The sequence below is a fragment of the Miniopterus schreibersii genome (assembly GCF_964146895.1).
Source record: "Miniopterus schreibersii genome assembly, chromosome: 4".
Lineage (NCBI taxonomy): Eukaryota > Metazoa > Chordata > Mammalia > Chiroptera > Miniopteridae > Miniopterus > Miniopterus schreibersii.
Genome location: NC_138105.1, coordinates 73276098 through 73297982, shown reverse-complemented (window position 1 = coordinate 73297982; position 21885 = coordinate 73276098). Strand labels below are relative to the sequence as shown.

General features: G+C 52.0%; 2 protein-coding genes across 30 annotated transcripts; one reads left to right on the top strand and one right to left on the bottom strand.

The window, feature by feature from the left end:
* Window positions 1-182: 182 nt before the first annotated feature.
* Window positions 183-7616, bottom strand: BABAM1 (BRISC and BRCA1 A complex member 1). Of its 29 annotated transcripts, none has more exons than XM_081135718.1 (10): window positions 7426-7536; window positions 6891-7008; window positions 6147-6500; window positions 5332-5390; window positions 4519-4639; window positions 4343-4421; window positions 3425-3449; window positions 2135-2264; window positions 1899-1985; window positions 183-651 (listed from the first exon to the last, which is right to left on the bottom strand). In XM_081135718.1, the coding sequence occupies exons 3-10, from the start codon at window positions 6447-6449 to the stop codon at window positions 463-465; spliced, it is 993 nt and encodes a 330-aa protein (XP_080991844.1). In that variant the 5' UTR covers window positions 6450-6500; window positions 6891-7008; window positions 7426-7536; the 3' UTR covers window positions 183-462. The 29 variants fall into 29 exon arrangements, with proteins under 29 accessions (XP_080991844.1, XP_080991845.1, XP_080991843.1 ...); XM_081135719.1 differs by having other exon boundaries at window positions 6147-6495; XM_081135717.1 differs by having other exon boundaries at window positions 6147-6462.
* Window positions 7617-7852: 236 nt separating this feature from the next.
* Window positions 7853-18974, top strand: USHBP1 (USH1 protein network component harmonin binding protein 1). Its single transcript, XM_081136102.1, has 13 exons — window positions 7853-7865; window positions 10845-10945; window positions 11040-11188; window positions 11885-12323; window positions 14514-14639; window positions 14810-14946; window positions 15110-15250; window positions 15519-15686; window positions 16228-16477; window positions 16999-17217; window positions 17952-18055; window positions 18278-18400; window positions 18637-18974. The coding sequence occupies exons 2-13, from the start codon at window positions 10892-10894 to the stop codon at window positions 18824-18826; spliced, it is 2100 nt and encodes a 699-aa protein (XP_080992228.1). The 5' UTR covers window positions 7853-7865; window positions 10845-10891; the 3' UTR covers window positions 18827-18974.
* The last annotated feature ends 2911 nt before the right edge of the window (window positions 18975-21885 follow it).

Here is a 21885-nt window from a genome sequence, read left to right as displayed (position 1 = left end):
TGGTTGAAACATGATTCCAGGAACTCCTTTATAAGGGTTGGCTCACATAGCAGGAACACAGTGCAGGTGGGCAGGTATTTCAATGCAGAAGGCAGATAGGTTTTTCTTTCTGAAACTTGGCTTGCTGTGAGAGGCCCTGTTCAGCAATGGCTCCTCGGCTTTTTTTTTTTTTTTTTTAAAATATGTTTTTATTGATTTTAGAAAGAAAGGAAGGGAGAGATAGAAACATTGATGAGAGAGAAACATCAGCATCAGTTAGCTGACTCCTGCACATCCCCTCCTGGGGACTGAGCCCAAACCCAGGCATGTGCCCTGATTGGAATTGAACTGGTGACCTCTTGGTGCAAAGGTCAATGCTCAACCACTGAGCCACACCAGCCAGGTGGCTTTTTTGTTTTTTGAGACCAGTTAGCCACCAGGAGCTCCTCTTGGTAGGTATTTTCTTTCCTGGGGTCGACACAACTATCTCACCCCTTTCCACGGGTTGGGAGGAAAGCAGGGCACACTGAATACCAACCATACAGAGTATTTCAGCCCACCCCAATGGCAATGTTGTCCGTACAGCTGTAGATAGTCAAGCCTGAAGTTGCACCTTGGCTTTTCATCCACAAGAACCAAGCCATTCCCCTTCTTGTTCATTGGGCGAGTTTTCTGTCATTGCAACCAAGAAGATCCTAATTAACACAAGGTGACTGGTGTGGACCTGGGTTAGAGATTTCTCAGATTTTTATTCTGATGACAAAAATCACACAGGGAAAAACAAATTACAACAGACAAACTAGGGAGTGAGATATGAGCTGGGAAACATGGGGAATAGGTGTCCACAGTCCCTGGGATGCTTCCTAGAATCTTGGGCTTCCTCCCAGGGCTCCGAAGTAACTGACTGCTTCCTTGAAGCCCCCCAGGGGTCCCATGGAGTGGAGTTTAAGAACCAGCACTACTCTAGGCCAGGGGTTTCATTGTACAAGGCTGGATGCACAGGGATGGTTCAGACAGTGGCCTCAACTTCAGTGGCTTCATCCTCCTCCTCCAGCAGGCTGTAGGAGGCATGGCTCTGGCAGGGCCGTTGCAATGGGTGAGCCAGCAGCTTAGCCATACAGTTGTGCAGCTCAAGAGCTGGCCCAGCCAGTGCCACCTCATACTTGTAGCTGGTGCCCTTGGTATCCAGGCTGCCCATGAAGGCAAACATGTCCTGTGAGGCCAGGGAGGGGCTCTTCAGGCAAGGGTTCCCCTGGCAGCCCTTCCTTGCCCCTGGAGGGTTTCCCAGAGGAGAGGGCACCAGGGTTGGGTTCTGAAGGGTGAAGAGGAGTTTGCCAGGCAGAAAACATTCCTGCATTCAGCAAACATTCCCTGCTACCCACCCAGTGTTAGGGATTACCGAAAGGTCTCAGTCCTGGAGACAGTTGGATGTAGACTACCCCTGAGCCCCCATGCTGATCTTCCTTGAGCAGGGAAAGCTTCCCAAAATAAAGACTTTTGGTTTAAATATTGAGGTATGAGTAGGAGCTGGTCTCAACTCTCCCTGTTCACAGTTGGGTAAACTGAGGCTTAGAGAGGTAAGTAGCCCACTTGAGGTCCCACAGCTAGTTCAGGGCTGGGACGTGAATGACCAGCAGAGCTTGGGGGAGACAGGGAGGTAAGGGTGCTCCAAGAAGAGGGCACAGCCAGGACAAAGGCAGAAAGAGAGAGAAGCAGGAAGTGCTGCAGATGAGGTGGGCAAGACCCTACTTGCTCCCTAGGCCACTATCCCAACAGCCTCCCTGAGCTCCCAGCAGACATATGGAAATGGTTGTCAAATGACTGAATGACCAGGAGTTGGGAACCCCCAGACCAGGGTAGGTGGGTTCTGAGACATCCCATCTACACCCACCTGCCACCCACACCTGCCACGGCCTCACCTTCCAGCTCATCTCCTCCTCCTTCTCATCAGCGCCATTGTGGATATAAACAACATCAAAGAAGAAATATGGGCACTGGAACATTTTCTGCAGGGGAAGAACACCAGCCTTTGGAACTCAGGTCACCCTGTGCCCCATGACCATAATTCCCCAGCGTCTGCCTCAGACTCTGGGAACATGCCAATAGGTGCCCCAGCCTCCTAGTGTCTCACCACCCTCTCCCAGGCCTCAGTCACCTTCATGGGCTCAGTCAGAGAGAACTGGGGCTGGCAGGGCGGGCGGCTGTAGACAAGGATGGTACGGACCACATATGGGGGTGGGATCGTCTGCACATTCTCTGTGACTGGCAGCTCAGTCTTCTGTTGACTACACAATGAGGGGACAGGTCAGAACACACTCTGGGGGTCCCTCCTATCATCACCTTTGAAGAGCCCAGCTCCTTGCTGGGCATGCAAGGCCCCTCCCCAGTTCATTGCTGCCTCTGAGCCTTCCCACATGCTGTTCCCTCTACCCAGGATGCCATCCCAGCCTTACCCTCTGCCTGTTCCAGCAGAGAGGCTTTGCTAAACCCAAAGCTGGAACCTGCGCACTGGCCACCCTGAATATCTCCCATCACTTGGAGTTGGCCCTGCCCCACCAGGCCAGAAACTCTTAGGCAGGGACCTAATCTTATAGCTAAGTCAAGACACATTTCCCTATTCAGCCACAACTGAATCTCATGGGCAGAGGGCACTAGACAGAGGGTTAAGGTCCTTCCTATGTAAAAAGCAAATCTGATAATCTACAAGAAAAAAACAAACATCCTCATGGAAAAACAGGTAAAGGGGACAAATAGACAAATCACTGAGGGAATATCAAATGGCTTAAAGATGAATGAAAAAACGCTCAAAGAAAAGCACTACCACACAGGCAGAGCTTTCAGCAGTATAATCAATCCTGGTACCAGGGGAAATAAACAGGGTTAACTTCTGGGACAATACTTTGGCAATGTCTAACAAAATAATCCCCTCCTCCCTTAATCCAATATGTCCTCCATTGCAAATTTACCCCATGGGTTCACCTGCAAAATTTGCTGAGATGTTTGTACCAAGTTAATTATGATGGTAAAGACAACACAAGCTCTGTGCCCAGCATCAGGGGCTGGTGAAAACAGGGACTGGAATATTAGGGCCGAAAAGCTAAGAATGGGTTTTATATTTTTAAATAATTGGAGGGGGGAAAAATCAGAATATTTCATGACATGTGGAAATGACATGAAATTCAAATTAAAGTGCTCGTCAATAAAGTTTTATTGGCACATGGCCATACCCACTGTGTCCATAGGGTCTTTGGCTACTTTTGGATTACTAAAGCAGAGTCCAGTTGTTATGACAGAGACCATATGGTCTGCAAAGCCAAAAACATTTACCATCTGTCTTTTTATAGAAAAAGTATGCTGCCCTCTGGGTTAAAACAATGGTGTGGAGGACCATGAGGCCACCATAGGACTAACACAGAGGGCGAGGTACAGGGAAGGGAGGACTTACATGAGACTGAAGAGACCTTCTATATCTGGCAGGGATGCTAAGGAGAATGCTGGTAGCAGAGCATGGGTGGGAGGGTTAATGACTTCCCTCATCCTGATGCCAAGAGACCCCAGGTGCCTCAGAACCTGGTGCCAGGTACCACTGTCTGGAAAACCTGTGTGATCCTAGCCTAGTTGCCTCTCTGAGACTGTTTTCCCCAGCAGAGATCATAAACTAGGGGGCTGGTATCAGATACCCTGAAGACTGATGGTGATTCAAAACCCCCCTTTTCCTCAGGGTTAAGGACACTCTCCGTATAAGCAAAGAGCCATGGGTGTCCCTGTTTCCCTCCTCCCAATACTCATCAGTTTTCTAACTCACAGGGATGATATTTTATTTAAGTTTTGCGCTACATGTGAGCCTTTCATGTTCAAATTAGCATAAAGTGTGATGTAGTGGTGACTGTGACTTTTCAGTCACATACTGCCATTAATTGAGCAAATGGCACCATATGTATAATTGGCCCTGCATGGAGTGCTCCCCTTGTGGGTATAGATTTGACATCCAGAGTCCAAATCAGTTGGTTTTGCTTCTGTTATGACTTTACCTCCACAGCAACCATGGAGTAAAAGGTTCTCTGCATCCCATTTTACAGTTGAAGAAACTGAGAGCCTGGGGAGCATTCAAGATTTTGCTTCCTGGCAATGTCATCAGTTTCACTCAAATAAACTCTCATAAAAAGTCTAAAAAAAAAAAAAAAGAAACCGAAAGCCGGAGAGGTGACTGGCCCAAGCCTGATGCTGCAGAGCTGGGATCTGGATCTGAGCCAGTGTGAGCTGGCCACCTCCACAGCTCAGGCTTCCTGGGTTCTGGGTACAACAGGACAGGACAGACCCCAACCTCTGCCCCCTGTCCCACAGGGCGCCCCTGGAAGGATACTGAAGTTGGAGCAGGAGGCTGTCTCCAGGTCGTAGAGGCAGCTGCAGAGTTCACGGGGGTCAGAGGTCAGGCCAGACAGCTATGGGGAAACACAGGTCTCAGCAAGGTGCTCTCTGACCCCAAGGGACGCCAGGGCACCCAGCCTTGTCCCTGCCCCCAGGGTGCGCCAGCCTTACCCAGGCAGTGTCATCATTCACCACCACCAGGGCAAATTCATGGCTTTTGTCAATCTTGTGTTTTGTCCGAACAAACATCTCAATCATCTTCTGGGAGACATTGAGAGCATTGGTTTTGGAGCTGGGGAGGGACAGGGAATGAGAGAGGTGGTTAAGGACAGGCCTCCAGGCCTGGGTTGGGGGGACGTCTCCTCACCTGTCCATCCTGGGGAACCCTCCACCAGCCCCACAATGAGGCCCTGGCCCAGATCAAACAGCAGGGGGTGGCAGAGTCCAGTCATAAACCTAAGTCAGCTGACCTGCCCTCTCCAGCTCTCACCCTCTCCAAATGGGTCCCTCTGGCCAGCCTGGGGTCTCACATCTGATTCTTGTGAGGTGCCCCCAGACCACTGCTCAGCCATAGGTAGTAAAGGGTGCCAGCGAGGGGCTCAATATCTCCCAGAGCCCCTCAGGCCCTCTCTAGGCATTGCCACTCAATCCCACAGAGACCCACCTGCTCAGGGCAAGGACTTTGGGGTTAGCTAAGCCTGAGTCTGAATTCTGGCTCTGCCTATTTGCTATGAGGTCTAAGGTAAGTTACTTTGCTTCTCTAAGTTTCTAAGTCATTGCCGTGGGTGGCACGTGATAGCTCTCACATGCTGAAACAGAGCCTGATGGGCCACCACTGTATCACCAGTTACTGCTGCTATGCTCTGATACCGCCAGGCCTTGAGCCAGACCACAATAGTATGAGTCTCAGAGAAAGCCCTGTTTTTCAGGCTGCACTCCTCCCAGCTGTGGCTACACATTCAAGCCCTAAAATGTCCCTCTCACCCGTTGAACGACTCCAATTTTGGCAGTGACATTTCCTCCGACAGGTCCAGGCAGATGATCTGCAATGAAGTTAGACGGTGGTGAGAGCATTGTGACTGTCAGCACCTGGTGTCTGGATGTTAACGCCAGCCCCCATATGCCTGGCCCTCTTTAAGCAGACCTGACTGAAAAGGTGGTAAGATGGCCCCCAATTCCCAGCCAAGCTATCCACTTTGGAAGTAAGTAGCTCAGGGGAAAGAACACTGGACTAGAAGTCCAAGTTAATAAGTGAATAAGTAAACAAGAGAATATGTGACAAAGAAACATGGGTATAGTGGGTTGAACTGTGGCTCCCAGAAGATATGTTTGCCTAGAATCTCAGATGTGACTTTATTTAGAATTAGGGTCCTTAATGATATAATTAAAGAAATTAAGATCATATGATCCAATTACAAGTATCCTTATAATAAAAAAAGAGGAGACACAGAGACAGAGAGCAAAAGGCCATGTAAAGATGGAGACAGAGATCGGAGTGATGAAGCTACAAGCCAAGGATGCCTGGAGCCACCCAAAGCTGAAAGAGTAAGGAAGGATCCTCCCCTAGAGCCTCCAGAAAAAATGGAGCCCCTGCCAACATCTTGATTCCAGATTCTGGTTCCAAGGAATGTTGGAAAATAAATTTCTGGGGTTTTTTAGCCACCCAATTTGCAGTAATTTGTTGTGGCAGCCCAGGAAACTAATACAAAAGGGCTGTTTGCAGAGTGAGTCCCAAAAGGCAAGAATGTCAACCCAAAGTTCCCTAAAGCCTCAGAGCTGAAGGCCGAATTCCCACTTACCACCTTCTCCGGACAGTTGACCCTTGGCGTCCGCACCTGGACCTCAGGGACTGGCGGGGGCACCTGCCAGGGCTTGGAGCCAGCTCCCAGAGGGTTCGGGGTTCCATCATCAGCACTGGCCGCCTCACCCTCACCCTCACTGCGGCTGCCCACACTGGCCTGGGCCCCCAGTGCCCGGTCCTCAGCCCCCTCAGGGTTGGAACGTGTGCGGGGCCTTGGCTCCACTGACTGTTCCTCCTCCTCCTCCTCCTCTTCCTCCTCCTCTTCTTCCTCGGTGGGGCTGCTGGGCTCTGCCACCTCCATGGCTTCTGAGTGGCTAGATGAAGCAGAGATGGGGGAAGCCAGAATCCTGCCCTTAGGGGTTTCAGAAACATTTGGTTACCCAGAAGGACAGGGCACTAGATGCTTACTATGAGTCACTCCTCTCAGGGCCTCAGTTTCCTCATTTGTAGAATGGGTGCCTTTATACTTATCAGCCAAGTATCCACTCTGACTTAGGTAATAGCCTCCATTTTTTTTTTTTTCTGTATTGCTATCCCCACCCTCAGCCAGTGAACACAACTGGCTACCGCAATGGCTCAGAAATGGGGACAGTCCAGTGAGGAAGAGCTCTGGGATTTCCAATACTGCCATTAGGGGAGAGGGGCTCTTTAGAGTTGCAGAGCTGGGAAGATACAAGTCGAGAGTTGCTAGGAGGCTCTTTAGCCTCCAAGAAGGGAAAGAGCCTGCCTGAGTGATGCTCACCCAGAGAACAGCAGACTTCTGAGAGCCTGGATCCAGCTACGCCTGGAATCACTCTATGAGCCACTAACTCCCCTTTCTTGCTTAAGCCAGGTTGAGTTGGGTTTTCTGTAACCTGAAACTGAAAATGTTTTGGTGAATAAAGGAATAATAACCTCTGGGATTCTCCCCAGTGGACGCTGGGAGGCCTGGGGGGGGGGGGCGCGGTGGAGGGGTCTGTACACAGGGGTGTCTGCACAAGGGAGGGGCGCGGATCTCGGTGTTACAGGTCTGTTTGAGGAAAGATAGGACGCCAATGGAAGAGCCTGCCTATTTGGGCAATGGGTGCGGGCTGCCAAGGTTGGTCTCTGAGCGCCTTGCAGCCCCCACCGCCTCTAAGGAATTAACTGTATCACGAAGGATGAAGGCTAAGACTGCAGGAGAAACCAGAGCTGGAAACGGAAGCTTCAAGGGGGCAAGGGGCTAGACCTAGGGGGCTACGGGAGCTAGGCCTCGAGGGACGAGCCCCGCACGCTTTCAACACCCAACTTCTGCTCACCGTAGCCTAAGCCTCCCTCCGACCGGGCTGCCGACTCGCTAGAAAGCCGCCATCTTCGCAGCCGGACGTGGTGCGGCGCGGCCGCGATGCCTCCTGGGAAATGTAGTTCAGCAGGCCGCAGGCGAGCGGAACGGTGAACCGGCCCAGGCTGAGGAGCCTTGGAAGCTGATAGGCTGGTGCTCTACTAGGGGGTAAGGTTTGGGAGGTGACGGGCGGGAGTGGGACTAAGTGGGGCGGAGTCTGGGTTATGATTGGCTAAAAGCAAAATGAGGCGGAGTTTTTGTTTCAGGAGGAATCAGACGGCGCCGGTCAGCGGTTCTTTAGGCTGGGGTGAGGGGGAATGGAGCGGGCTTTGATGGACCTGGCTCAGAGGGATGGAGAAGGCCTAGTTTGCAATGTGAAAGGCTGAGTGGGACCGGATTGGACGGGATTTAGAAAAGGTGCGGCTGATTTGTGAGGGGCGGGTTTTTGCGGACTGAGGTGGGCGTGGTTCAGGCCCAAGGCCCCTCCCAATTACTGAATTCTTATTTTATATGTATTTGTAAAAATAAAAAATACTAAGAAGACTTGACTTGAGGTGGTGAACACACAATACAATATACAGATGATGTATTATAGAACTGTACACCTGAAACCTATATAATTTTATTAACCAATGTCACCCCAGTAAGTTCAATAAAAATTAAAAACAAAACAAAAGAACTAGCCTAGCCCTCGTGGCTTAGCGGTTGAGCAACAAGATCGCGGTTCGATTCCCAGTCAGGGCACTTGCCCAGGTTGGGGCTCGATCCCCAGTCGGGGACGTGCAGGAGGCAGCCGATCAATGACTACCCTTTCATCACTGATGTTTCTCTCTCTCCCTTCCTCTCTCTGAAATAAAGATATATTAAAAAAAAAAAAAAAAAAAAGCAGTGGACAAAAGCCCTGGAGGGATAGCTCAGTTGTTAGAGAGTTGTCTCATTTTGCCAAGGTTGTGGGTTCCATCCCCCATCAAGGTACATACAAAGATCAACCAATGAATGTATCAATAAGCGGAACAACAAAAAGGCAGCTGGAGCTGGTAAAGTCACCAAGTCTACCCAGAAAGCTCAGAAGGCTCAATGAATATTATCCCCAATACCTCCCACCCTAATGGTGGAAAAACTGTCTCAGAACTATCTGTCTTAATTGGTCATTTAAGGTTTTTTTTGTTGTTAATCCTCAAATGAGAATAATTTTTCTATTGATTTTTAGAGAGAGTAGAATGGTGGGGAGGAGAGAGAGAGAAAAAAAAATTTATGTGAAAGAGACACATCCATTGGTTGTCCCCTGCACATGCCCCCACCAGGGCCTGGGATCAAACCTGCAACCCAGGTACGTACCCTTGACCAGTAATCAAACCAGAGACCCTTTGGTACAAGGCCTGATGCTCTAACCACTGAGCCACATATGCCAGGGCTATGTTATTAGTTTTTGTTTTGTTTTGTTTTTTGTTTGTTTGTTTTAAATATATCTTTATTGATTTCAGAGAGAGGAAAGGAGAGGGAGAGAGAGAGAGAGATAGAAACACCAACGATGAGAGAGTCATTGATCGAGCCCGCAAACCGGGCATGTGCCCTGACCAGGAATCGAACCCCGATCTCCTGGATCCTAGGTCGATGCTCAACCGCTGAGCCACGCCCGGCTGGGCCGGTTATTAGTTTTTAAAACCAGTACTCTTTAATGGAAACAACTTGACCAAAAATCTGCCACAGAATTTTGAGAACCATTAAAACAAAGTTTAATGAAAAAACACACACTCTAAGTCTCAGTTTCTTTATTTCTAAGAGTCAGTTAAGCCTGCCCACATCAGCCAGGCTCTGGTTTAATGAGAAGCCAGGAGGAGCTGTGTAGACTAAGCCTTGAAGAGTGGAGAATATGCTGGAAGAACAAGAGGAAGAAAGGCGATCCAGGCAGAAGGCTTGGACAAAGGTCTGGAGGCTTGGAAGAGCCTTGGAGTGGCTGAGCCTCTCCCAGGCTCATATGGCTGGAGCAAGGCTTAAGAGTGAGGATTTCAATTTCCCTGGGTACCCCCAAGTCAGAGAAGTACAATTTTTCTCCATAAGCAGGAAGATTCAGCCTCCTAGGGTCTGTCAGTGGGACCAGGAAGATTCAGCCTACTCCAGTCTCTGCACAGTTAATCCAAGTGCAGAAGGAAGGACAGGGTGTTTCAGGCAGAGGTTACAGCCTGACCAAAGGCCTGGGGGTGTGAGAGAATTGAGAACCTTCAGCTGTTCATGGAGGGGGCCATCATGGCTATAGCATGGAGTTATACATGGGTGCAAGCAGCAGGTATACTTTTTAAGAACTTTGAAGGCCAGGTTGAAGGGCTTGAAATGTTTCCCAAGGGCATTGGGGAGCCACGGAGGGTGTGAGCAAGGAACACGAATAATCAGATCTCTGTATCTGGTGCCTGGATGGGGAAGGGAGTGGATAGGGGTGGGGGGCTAAGGAGCCCAGAGAGGGGGCTGGACTGGCATCAAGGTGGGACAAAAGAGGCTTGCTGTAATTATGAGTAAACAGAAGAAAGCTCATTAGAGGCGGATGCAGGGAAAATGGGCAGGACGTAAGGACCATGTAGGCTCTGAGGAATTCAGCATTTATGTAGGAGAAACAGCAGCTGGCAGAGAAAGCAGAAACAGGGCTCATAATATAGAGCAAGGAACATGTGGTGTGATTCAATTCCCCGACGGTACCTGGCCATGTGCAAATTTTTTGTTAAAACTCCAGGGCACTGTAGGTAAATGCTATATTTATCCCCCACTTACAGATAAGGAAATTGAGGCTCAGAAATGGAAAAGCTGTGGCATTAGAGTCTGAGGTGAGGAGGGACAGGCATCTCAGGAGCTGGACACATATCCCCTGCTGGGACTGAGGAAGGCGTTGTCCTTGAGAAGGAAACTGCACAATAACAAGTCATATGACCAGGGGAGGGGGCTTCCTGTTTCCCGGCCTCTCCCAGGCCAGCCTGAGTGGGCAGTGGCCAGAGTGACCCCAAAAGTATCCAGGGAATCAGGCCTCTGACCAAAGTGCTCCGGAGGAACAGAGAAGTAGAGTGGGCTGAAGGGACCCAACCCGAGGATCGGGTCCTCTGGTTAGGGAGGGCACTGGGGAGGAGAGAGGACTCTTGAAGTGCTCATTTTAGGTCCAGATAGGGGAGGGAGGGGAACACCAAGACAGTAAAAAATAATGGAGGCAGAAGAGAAGGGGGAGATCAGGTCAATCTTGGTAGGTAGTGAGCTGTCTGTCAACAGAGGCATTTAAATGTGCCAAATCAACATTGGTGACTTAAGACCCCTTCTGGAGGGGGAAAATCAATGCCCATTTCACAGAAGACGAAACTGAAGCTGTTATTTACCAGGACAACAAAGGCAAGAGCTGAGGTCAGGCTGTGGTTTTAGGAGGGGACAAAGGGAGGGATTCAGAGGACACTGATTTCTGGACAACAATGAGTGCCCGGGCCACACGGCCCCGAAGCCGGCGAGGGAGGCATGCTCCACCTGTAAGTGTCCCCGGTCCCTGACACAGACAGCTCAGCAGGACCCCAGGGCCCAGCCCTGCCTTGCTCAGAGCTGAACCCTGGTGGTCATTTGCAGGGTGAGCTGGACCCTGTGGCAGAGAGTTCAGAGGAGGCTGAGGCAGCCAGCGGAAGCTCTGAGCTAGGCCCTGCGCCATCTCAGGAAAGCTGCAAGCCTGAGCTGCTGGGCCCTGAGGCAGAGGAAAGTGGGCAAGGCCTGAAGAGCAGGTAAGGCCTGCTTGATCTGTGTCCCCCACTCCAGCTCTTTCCCACCCATAGCTCTGCCTGTGTCCCCCCCACCCCCCCGCTCACACACACACCATGGCTTCCCATTGCCTGCCTCAGCCTGATTTTTAAGGCCCTGCATGATGTAGTCTCAGTGCTTTTTTTTCCCCTCACCCGAGGATATTTTTTCCGTAGCCTTTCAGAGAGAGGAAGGGGGAGAGAGAGAGAGAGATATCAACTGATTGGTTGTCTCCTGTGCCAACCGGGGCGGGGACAGAGCCTGCAACCGAGGTACGTGCCCTTGGCTAGAATCGAACCCAGGACCCTCCAGTCTGAGGGCTTACTCTCTAACCACTGAGCCAAACAAGCCAGGGTGATGCAGTCCCAGTTTTTAAAAAAATATATTTTTATTGCTTTCAGAGAGAAAGGAAATAAGAGGGAGAGAGAGAGAGAGAGAGAGAGAGAGAGAAACATCAATGATAAGAGAGTCATTGATCAGTTGCCTCCTGCACACACCCCTAACTGGGGACCGAGCCCACAACCCGGGCATGTGCCCTGACCGGGAATCAAACCGGGTCGATGCTCAACCTCTGAGCCACGCTGGGCGGGGGCAGTCTCAGTCTTGACACACAGCCCCTGTGTGCCAGCCACCCCAGACATCCTCATTTTTAGACACTTCCATCGCTCGTTTCTTTGCAGAACTGACAAAGAGGCTAATGGGGACTCCAGCAGGGGACCGGCCCCAGCCCTCGATGGGCCCCATGAGCCTGCAGAAGAAGCTCACCATGCCCCAAAGGCAGCCCCATGGGAAGAGGAGATTGTCCTCTCTGGACCTGAGGCCCCTGACGTGTTTCAGACTCTCCAGCATGTTCTGAGCTCACTGGAGGCTGCGGCAGCTGCCTGGCGCTGCCAGCCCCCAAGCTGTCCTGGGTCAGTGGAGGTGGAGGGCAGAATCCAGGGGGAGCCAAGGCCCTGGCTGGAGCAGGAGGGGGCAGGCCGCTGCCAGCGGGAGGCGGCCCACCTGGCAGAGAGGAATGCCTGGCTGCGTTTGGCCCTGGGCAGCCGTGAGGATGAGCTAATCCACATGCAGGCCTCCCTGGAGGCCATCCAGGCAGAGAAGGAAATGCTGCAGAGAGAGGTGAGTGGGGCATTCCTGCTTCCCAGGGCTCAATGTCTGAGAAAGGAGGCAGCCTGGAATAGGAGATGTTCAATCATTTGTTCATTCGAAAAACTTTTATGCAGCATTGACTGCTGAGCCCCCAAAGATGCAGGTCCTTTGCAATCTTCATTAAGGCGATCACATAGGAGGTGACACTTGAATAAGACCACATGGAGGTGAGGGAGGAGCCATGCAAAGACAATTCCAGGCAGAGGGAATAGCGGAATAGCATATGCAAAGGCCCTGAGGTTGGAGTGCGATTGGCGGGTCTGAGGAATAGTGAGAAGACCAGTGTGGAGGTGAGTGGGAGGAGGTGAGGGCAGGGAGGTGATAGGGCAGTTCCTGCAGAGCTTTGTGGGCTGTAGGAAGGATTTGAGCTTTTGGTCTGAGTGAAGTGGGAACCACGGGGGGTTCTGAGCAGGGGAGGGTGGCCACCTGATGCAGGTGTTCATGGGCACCCCCTTGGCTGCAGTGGGAGGAACAGCAGTGGAGAGCGAGGGTGAAATCCTGGAGATTCAGGAGGAGGCACTGGTCCAGACACCAGATGGTGGAAGTTGTGGAGGTTGTGAGAAGTGAGCAAATTATGGGTGATGTTGAAGGTGGAGCTGGCAGGTTTGGGGTGAAGGCTAGAGGCCTCCCCAGCATGTGGATTAAAGCCACGTGCCTGACAGCAGTCATGGGGAGCAGGCATAATCTACAGCTGGCAAAACTGGGACTGCAGGAGGTCAGAGCAAGGGGTGGGGCCCATTCCCCTACAGAGTGGGGCTCATTTCCCAGGTGGGAAAAAAGTTTATCTATTTTTATTTATTTTATTTTTGAAATATTTATTCATTGATGACAGAGAGAGAGAGAAACACTGGTTTGTTGTTCCACCTATTTATGCATTCATTGGTTGATTCTTGAAAACGCCCTGATGCCCTGACCAAGGATCAAACCCGCAAACTTGGATATCAGGAGGACTCTCTAACCAAATGAGTGACTCGGTCAGGGCCTATTTATTTTTAATGTCACCCCCACTCCTCACCCCTGACAACCTCCAGTCTGTTCTCTGTATCTATGAGTTCAGTGTTTTGTTTTCAGATTCCACATATAAGTGAGGTCATACAGTAGTTGTCTCTCTCTATCTGATTTATCTTACTTAGCATAAGGCTGTTAGGGTCCATCCATGTGGTTGCAAGTGGCAAGGTTTCATTCCTTTTTAAGGCTGAGTAATATTTCATTGTGTATATGTAGCACATTTTCTTCATCCATTCACCCACTGAGGGACACATAGGTTGCTTCCATGTCTTGGCTCTTGTACATAGGGGTGCAAATATCTTTTTGAATTAGTGTTTTTGTTTCCTTTGGATAAAGTGGCAGCTAAAGATAATTGTAAGGGGCAACATGAGATAGGAAGCAAACAAAGCACACTATGTATTTACAAGACACAATTAACTTTAACCCCATGAGTTTTAGCTCCCTTCAGTGACCTCCTAGTGCACGGGACAACTTTAACTAACTGAGTCACATTAGCCAGGCAATTCTTAATTTTTTCGAGGAACTTCCATACTATTTATAATCCCAATAGTGCACGAGGGTTCCCTTTTCTCCATGTCCTCATCAACACTTGTTATTTCTTGTCTATTAAAAAATATATATGTTTTTATTGATTTAAGAGAGAGAGGAACAGAGAGGGAGAGAGAGAAACATTGATGTGAGAGAGGAACATTGATCGACTGCCTCCTGCATGCCCCCCGCCAGGGATCCTGCCTGTAACCTGGGCATATGCCTTGATCAGGAATCGAACCAGGAAGCTTTTGGTGCATGAGACAACACCCAACCAACTGAGCCACACTGGCCAGGGCATTTCTTGTTTTTTTGATAATAAGCATCCTAACAGGTGTGAGGTCATATCTCATTGTGGTTTTGATATGCATTTCTCTGATGACTAGTGATGTTGAGCACTTTCCATGTTCTGTTGGCTATCTGTATATCTAAAGAAAGAGAAGTCTTGAGTGGCTGAGTAACTTGCTGAAGGTTATATAGTGAGAGATTTGGTGCAGTGAGTATCTGGGGCTCCTGCTTCCAGCTGGGGCTCTTGCCACTGCCCCAAGAATAGGTCTTAGGGAGGGTGGGTGGGCATTTGGAGCTCCCAGGCCTGACATTCCCCCATTCCCACCCCGCTGCCAGGTTCAGGAGCTGCAGGCTTCCCTGCTGAGGCTGGAGTCCTTGCCACCTCCCTCCCACAGCCAAGTGGGTGGCTTGGGCAGCAGTTCCAGCAGTTCTGGGGCTGCTGGGGAACCCTGGACCACTCAGGTGAGTCTGGGAAGCTCAAAACCACTAATTTGAGATCTTTAGGGTTTGAGGCAGTGAAACCCAAATCCTGGCCATGTGATCCAACAGCTTCTGGGGTTGGAAAAGCCTAAACCCATGGTATTGGGCTCTTGTGGACAATCTGGGTGAATCAAGTCCCCTTTTGCTGGCAGGACCCCTTCTCCCTGTCTCACCCCTTGCTCCAGCGCCTCCAGAGTGATTCCAGTGCCCAGGTCCCTGGGCCTCTCCCCAACCAGCCCCTTGCCCCTGAGATACACATCATGGAAGCTCAGCTGGAGCAGCTCCAGGGGTAAGAGACAGAGATGCTGAGCTCTTAAAGGCACTGGCACCTCCTCTGCTAGAATATAAACCCAAGAGTCTGGAGCTGAAGTGGGGGTGAGGGTGGAAGTCTGCCAGGTCCTGACTGCCCTGAGAGGCCTCTCACTTTCCTTCTTCCTCACCTTCTGAGGCAGGAGCATCGAGAAGCTCAAATGCTTTAACCGTCTGCTGTTGGCTGTGCTCCAGGGATACAAGGGCCGGTGTGAGGGTCTCAGCATGCAGCTGGGCCAGTGGGAGGCTGAGGCCACAGCACTACGTCTGGCCTTGCAATACAGGTGAGTGCATCCCACCCACAATGACTGGGAAGAGAATGGGTGCATTTAGAAGATGGCCCTGATCCGCAAGGAGAGGCAGGGCCCCTACAGGAAAGCACTTTCCCCCACCATGGAATGCAATTTTAGTCCAAGTATGCCAAAGCGGTTCGTATGCTCTCTGGGGGTGGGGGTCAGGGAGAAGTGATAGACCCAGGAGCAAGTGAAAACATCACTTACATGGAAAGATGGGGCTAGGTGTTCTGGAGCACTCAGAACTATTGTCCCACAGTGAGCATTGTGAGGAAGTGTACGGGGTCCTGCTCACTCTCCGGGAAGCAGACTCAGGAGCAGAAGTGCCCAAGAATGACCTGGAGGCAGCTGAGAAGGAGGCTCAGAGGCTGCTAGCTCAAGAGGAGGCTGTCATGGATGGAGAGACACTGTGGGATCCCCAGCCAAGGTACTCCTGGGTATCCTTGAAACTGGACAGGCCAGTAAATGGGGTCCTGATTGGAGAATGGGCCTCCCAGAGCCAACCCCTGTGGAGACCTGGCTGGAATTGGCTGGTTGCTACTCAATAAATTTGTCATGGTAGTTGACAGCCATTGAGGTTGATATAGGACCCACCAGGGTTGGCATGAAGATAGGTGATGGTGCCCACTGATTATAACTGGCATGACAGTGCTTAATAAGGTTGGCATGATGCCACCAAATAGGATGGCAAGCTGAGTGATGATGCCCATCACATGGTGTGATGGTGTTCAACATGTTGGCGTGAGCAATGGTGCCCGTTGATGTGATGGTGTTCACTATATTGTCTTAATGGATAATGGTACCCACTGGGGTTTACATTTTAGTGCTCACCATGTTACTATAACAGTGCCCACCATAGATGGCATAAGATCCATCATGGACAGTAAGATGAAAGACCAGGATTGGCATGAAGTTAGCACAACCATGCCTGCCAGTGTTGACACAGGCCCCTCTTCTGTTTTCTATAGCCCTGAGGGCAGCAGTGTGGATAGGCCCACACTACAGGAGGTGGCTATCCAGCTCCGGGGCTATGTCCAGCGTCTCCAGGAGCGCCGTGCTCTGGTGAAGATTCTCCCAGAGCCTAGTGCCACCTTGGCACCCATGCCCACTGTGCCCCATGCAGAAGCCCTGGTGCAGGCCATTCTGGGGACTCAACCTGGCCCAGCCCTGCCCCGGCTGGAGAAGATGCAGATTCAGCAGGACCTGGAGGCCACACGGGTACACGTGGGGGGTGGTCACTATGTCAATCTTTCCTGGTGGGACAAAGCCCTTTGGTGAGGCTGAGGGATGTGATTAGGTACCCAAGTAGCAAGGGAAAGTTCTGCTGGGCTAGAGGCAGGCTTCCTGGAGGGAGGAGAATTGGGGCTGGGGTTTTGAGGGATGAATAGTTTGTCCTTTGGAATTCAGTTTCTCATAAGACTTTGAATCTGGCTTTCTAAAATGCATTTTTGTGGAAAAGAAATGGGGCAGGGGACACAATCTGAGTTTTATAGCCTGGCATGAAAGACCTAAGGTTCTGGACTCTTCCACTGAGCTGTTAGTTGACCTTGTCTAAAATACTTGCAGTCTCTGAACTGCCATTTCTACAGCTGTAGTTTTTATGGGAGGATGATATTTCTTACCACACAAGATCATGGTGAGGGTTTGAGTTCTTGCTTGACTAGCCCTCTTGAGGCCTCAGTTTCCCCAGAATTTGACCCTAGAGGCATAGATTCTTTGCCCTCTCCTTGGTTTCTTAGGAGACACTGGAGGACCTGATGCTGAGGCTACAGCTGGTGCGGCGGGAGAAGCGGGGTCTGGAGCTGCAGGAGGCTGCTCTCCGAGCCCAAAGCCCAGTCCACATGCTCCTGCTGGAGCAGCTGCGGTGGGAGCGGGCACAGCTCCAGACTTGTGGGGCCAACAGCAGTGGTGGTGGCAGTAGTGGCAGGAGCAGTGGAGATGAGGAGGCATGGTCCCAGGTGAGCAGCCATGCCTGGACTAGTAGGGATAGCATTACACTACTGGCTAAATGTCTCTGGCCAAGCCTCAGTTTCCATTTCTGCACAAAGAAATTAGTTGAATGGTAAGCTGCAGGTTAAAGTTCACACTTTGTACTTTGGGGTTTCTTTTTTTGAATGTATTGAGCCCAGTAAGTCCCAGGAGTATACTATCTTCCACTCAAACCAGTATCTCCTCCTTCACATCCCCCAAACCTATTTATATTCCTCCCTCTCCACTCCTTTAGCCCCAGCCCATGATTCATCTCTTCCTAAATTTTGGTTCTAGCTCCCTCCCTGAATCCTTCCTTTTTGCCCCTTTCTGTCAGGCATGTCTGCCCTCTGCTTAAAGCCTTCAGTAGCTTACAGAATCCTCTTTTGAATCATCTCTTCCACCTTTAAGCCACGTATCTGCTCTGTCCCTGCTAGGAACATGGTTCACTTCCTTCTTTGTCAAGTCCTTGAGCTCCTGCAGGTCTGAGTTTAGACATCATCTCCTTCAGGAAGCCTTCCTGAACTGCCTTCAGATGAGATCACCTGTTATTTATTTCCCTTGTTAGGGAGTAATTTTACCCGTACAAGGGCATCTCACGAGACTGGGAGCTCTGTGAGGGCAAGGACTATGGCTGCCACAGTCTAGACATCAACATCCAGCTTAAGTTGAGCACACACTTGGCCTAGGCCAATGTAACTTCCCTCCCATCTGCTTCCTTCAGGGTCCTGCTATACCTGGAGGCAGCAGGGGCATCGATGGAGGCCAGGTGGGAAAAGTGCAGGATCCAGAGGAGCTAGCTCAGGAACTGTCGGCATCACTCACCCGGTGTGTGCCTGGGTCCTGGGTTGGGGGATATTTGGCCTGAGAGGGTGGTCATGGTTTCATATGTGAGAACCCATGGGGATGTTGTGTACAGCAGCGGCAGGTGGGGTGTGCACCTGTGTACAGGTATGCTCCCGTGGAAACACTGTGGGCAGGTGGAAAGGTAGAAGGAAGACAGGATTGGCTATGGCTGTGAGCACCCTTCTCTCCCCACTCCTGCACCAGGGCCCTGGGCCTGTGGGAGCAGCTGCAGTTTCTTCGGGAGGAGCTGGAACAGGTGGCTCAGAAGGGGAGAGTTAGACGTGCTCAGAGTGCCAAACTGAACAGCGATTTATGTAAGGCTCACAGGTAGGTCCCCCTCCCTTGGTGACCTTAGAAGCATTCCTGGCTCATTCTGGGCTTCACTTTTCCTCTTATAAGGTGGGCTGTAAGTTCAATCCATCCTACATCTCCACTGGTGCCTGATGTGTCAGTTTCTGCTGAGTGACATGGGGATCCCAGGAAGACACAATCAGGAAATACATCGCTCCTGTCTTGGGTGGGTTGGGAGACTATATCCTGGCTCAGCCCTCTCACCCTTCCAGAGCCCTGGTTCTGGCTTTCCGAGGAGCCCAACGGAAGCAGGAAGAGCAACGGAGAAAGCTGGAACAGCAAGTGACACTAATGGAGGCCAGACAGGCAGAGGAGCTGGCTGTGCTAGAAGCCACCACAAGGGTCCTGGGGAAGTCCATGCCACCTGGCCCACCTTCCCAGTCAGGGGAGACCTTTCTGTAGGCCCTGTACCTGGCCATGTCTAAATGTACCAGACAGTGGTGGCAGGCCATGTCATAAACTGTCCTGGAGCAATGTCATGTGGTATGGCTTTGCATGTTGAGGCGTGTTTGGCTTGCTATGACAAGGCTAATATACTTGCGTGAATACACTTGGGTGTCTGGGTCCTGATGGATTGTTGGCCAGCACTTGAAAAAGATTTGGTGTCTTTCGCCTGGCACCATGGGGCATGTGAAAGGGGTCAACAGAGGCAGCATGGACTGTGGGGACAGGGTCCCCAGGGCTGGTTGGGGGGATTCAGGAGTTAATGAGGTTACATAGCCAGAGCTGAAATTCCAACTCTCACCTGTCTCTAGAAGCCAGGGAGGGGAACAAGGTGTGTGTATGGGGGGAGCAGGGCACACCTTCCTCTGCCCACCCCCTTGGGAGATGCTGGGTTTGGCCTGGCAGATGCTCGCAAGAGGAAGATGCCCAAATCCCAGGATGACTAGGGTCCCCATGGTTCAGGGCGTGGAATGTTTGCTGGAAGGGCGTAGTGCTCTGGGTGCAGGTGGGGGGAGAAGGAATCAGATACGGCTTTGGAACTTGCATGCAAAGAATGCGGAGCTAAGGTAATGAGCTTCAAAACCTGAAAGCAGAAACGCAGGGGTCTATACTGCAGGCACCGAGAAACTCAGAGTGTGTGCTGATGGTGAATACGAAGCACATTGGGACCTAGAGGATCTGGATGGCCCCCGTGAGACTAAATTCCAGCTTTCACCATCAGGCTAGGGAGCTGTGGGAGGTGTTAAGAGCCAGGTTAGTAACAGGCATCTGATTAGCGTGTCATTTGTATAGGCCACACTTCCCTGCCCTTCCAACTGGGTTTGGCGGGGTTGCAAAAGGAGGGCTGGGCTCCACCCAGCCCACCGGGATTAGTGGCCAGCTGTCCCCTCCTGGGCGGTAGCTGAAACCCAAACTGGGGATTAGCAAGGTTTCCGTTCTCAGCCTGGTGCTGGGGCCGGTTCTCAGGCCTCACCTGTGCATGTGTGCTGGGTGGTTGCGTCTTGGGAGGGCAAGACCAGCCTGAAGGGTCAGTCAGTGACCTGGCCTCCACCTGGTGCTCCTGAGCTACAGACGCCTTGGGGAGCTCTGGGGCTGGTGACCTTTGGACCCCTGAGCACTCTCTTTGGACTGAGGCAGACTTAGAAGACAGCAGGGAAACTGAGCGGGCAATGTTGCCTGTGCTATGGGCAGAGGAGCAGACCTTAACCCCTCTTGTCCTTCTCCCCCCTCCCAAGAGTCCAAGAATGACCTTAGCCCCCAGTCCCACCTGGCAGCCCATAGGGGAAGGGGGCAAAAGGTCACCTGCTGGAGGGTGGGGAAGGAGTTCGAGCTGGAGGAGGGGGCGGGGGCTGGTTCCCAGGCCTCCCAGAGCGGGGTCTGGCCGTTCCCACGGGTGCCCCCATGGCAGATGGGCCCAGGCCTCTTTGTCCTACCCTCCGCAGCAGCCACAAGGTCAAATGTCACCGCGGGGCCGCGGGCAGGGGTCAGGGGGGTGGATCTGGACCTGGAGTCGTCCCCCCTCCCTTGCAGGCGGGCCCCAGGGGGGTGGAGGGTCAGCAGAACTACTGGGAGGGGGCAGGGGAGCCGCCAGGGGTTGGACCTCCTTGAGGGTCTGGGATCTGCTGCGGACCTTCTAACCCTAGTCTCCAATCCTGCCCCAGACATGTCTCTCTCAAACCTTTTCCCTCCCTTCTTCCTTCCCCAGCCCCACTCTGACTCTGAAACTTCTCTCCCTTCTAAGCCTCCCTTTCTGAAACTCCCATTTCCCCAGCACGGATCCTGGAAGATCCAGGCCAGGGACCTAGGACCCTTGTCCTCACCTCAAATAACCAGTCAGCACCCCCACATTCCCAGGAAGCCCCAGAATCAAAGGGTCCTCTCTAACCACTCAGGTCGCCCTCCCTCAGCAAGGCTTACAGGGCAGAAGTCCACTCTAGTTAGACACATGGAAAGTCCTAGCTCAAGTCTAACCCTAGTCCTTCTTACTCTCTCTGTACCTGTTAAAACCTTCCCCACCTCCTATTTAGCCAGACCCTCCCTGGGAGACCCAGAGTCCCAGAGCCCTGGAGGACTGTGCTGGCTTTCCCAGGACCTTGGTATCTTTTTAGGTGTTGCAAGATTTCTAAGCACCCCCCCCCTCCCCAGGGTGCTTCTTCAGATGTCATCTAGAGAGAGGGTGCCTTTTCCTAAGGCCCTTTCCTGAGAAAGGAGGGCATTGGAGCCTCAGGGGCAGAGGGCACTGCTCTTCTGCCCCTACAACCCTCAGAGGCCCAGCCACGTGGCCTCGTGCCTGGCTCTGGGCAGGGTAGGGCAGGGCAGGGCAGGAGATAAGGCTTGGCGACTGGACCTGGGGGACTCTAAGGTGAAAGGTGAAAGGAAGGGCTTTTCCAACTGGTTAAACGTTAACAAGCCCAGAGCCAGGGGCTCCTGCTTCTCCTGCTAGAAGCAGCCTGGGAGCATTGAAAGGGTGTTTAATAAGTGCTGGTTGACCCTAGCCCAGGGTCTGGGGGGTGTTGTGGGCAGGTTTTGCAGGCAGGCAGCAACTGGGAGGAGAGCTTCAGGAGCCTGGAAGAGACAGCTGCAGTCCAGCCGGCCGCCCGGCCAAGCCCTTTCTATAAAGCACCGGAAAAAAAGGAAATTAAAGGGGAAGGGGCAGGCCCCGGCAGGGGTGGTGGGCATTCCTGTCGCCTCCAACCTCGCCGGGCGGGTGGGCGACCTGCCCTCAGAGGCCTGAAATTCTGGCGAGGGACCCCTTGACCTCGCGTCCCCGCCAGCCGCCGACCACCACATCCCTTCCCCCTGGATATTCCGAGCACCAGGTGTTCGCCCAAGCAGAGACTCGGTGGGTGGGGGTCGGACGCGGTGACTTACTGGAAGAGGAAGCAAACGCAATCCATTTTGCAACTGTGCAGTGCCCCCAGGGTGTACGGCGTGAGCGCGCGCTTGCGCTTGTGTGTATTGCACATGGTTATGCCACCCGGGTGCAACTGGACCCCCATTATTGCTTCTGCCGGGAA

Excerpts from the sequence above, each read along its gene's own strand:
- USHBP1 (XM_081136102.1), top strand. The coding sequence starts at position 10,892 with ATGAGTGCCCGGGCCACACGGCCCCGAAGCCGGCGAGGGAGGCATGCT. Across the intron at positions 14,947-15,109 it reads CAGCTGGAGCAGCTCCAGGG|GAGCATCGAGAAGCTCAAAT; the intron begins GTAAGAGACAGA and ends CTTCTGAGGCAG. Across the intron at positions 18,401-18,636 it reads GATTTATGTAAGGCTCACAG|AGCCCTGGTTCTGGCTTTCC; the intron begins GTAGGTCCCCCT and ends TCACCCTTCCAG.
- BABAM1 (XM_081135699.1), bottom strand. The coding sequence starts at position 6,449 with ATGGAGGTGGCAGAGCCCAGCAGCCCCACCGAGGAAGAAGAGGAGGAG. Across the intron at positions 5,391-6,146 it reads TCAACTGTCCGGAGAAGGTG|ATCATCTGCCTGGACCTGTC; the intron begins GTAAGTGGGAAT and ends ACTTCATTGCAG. Across the intron at positions 4,640-5,331 it reads AAATTGGAGTCGTTCAACGG|CTCCAAAACCAATGCTCTCA; the intron begins GTGAGAGGGACA and ends GTCCCTCCCCAG.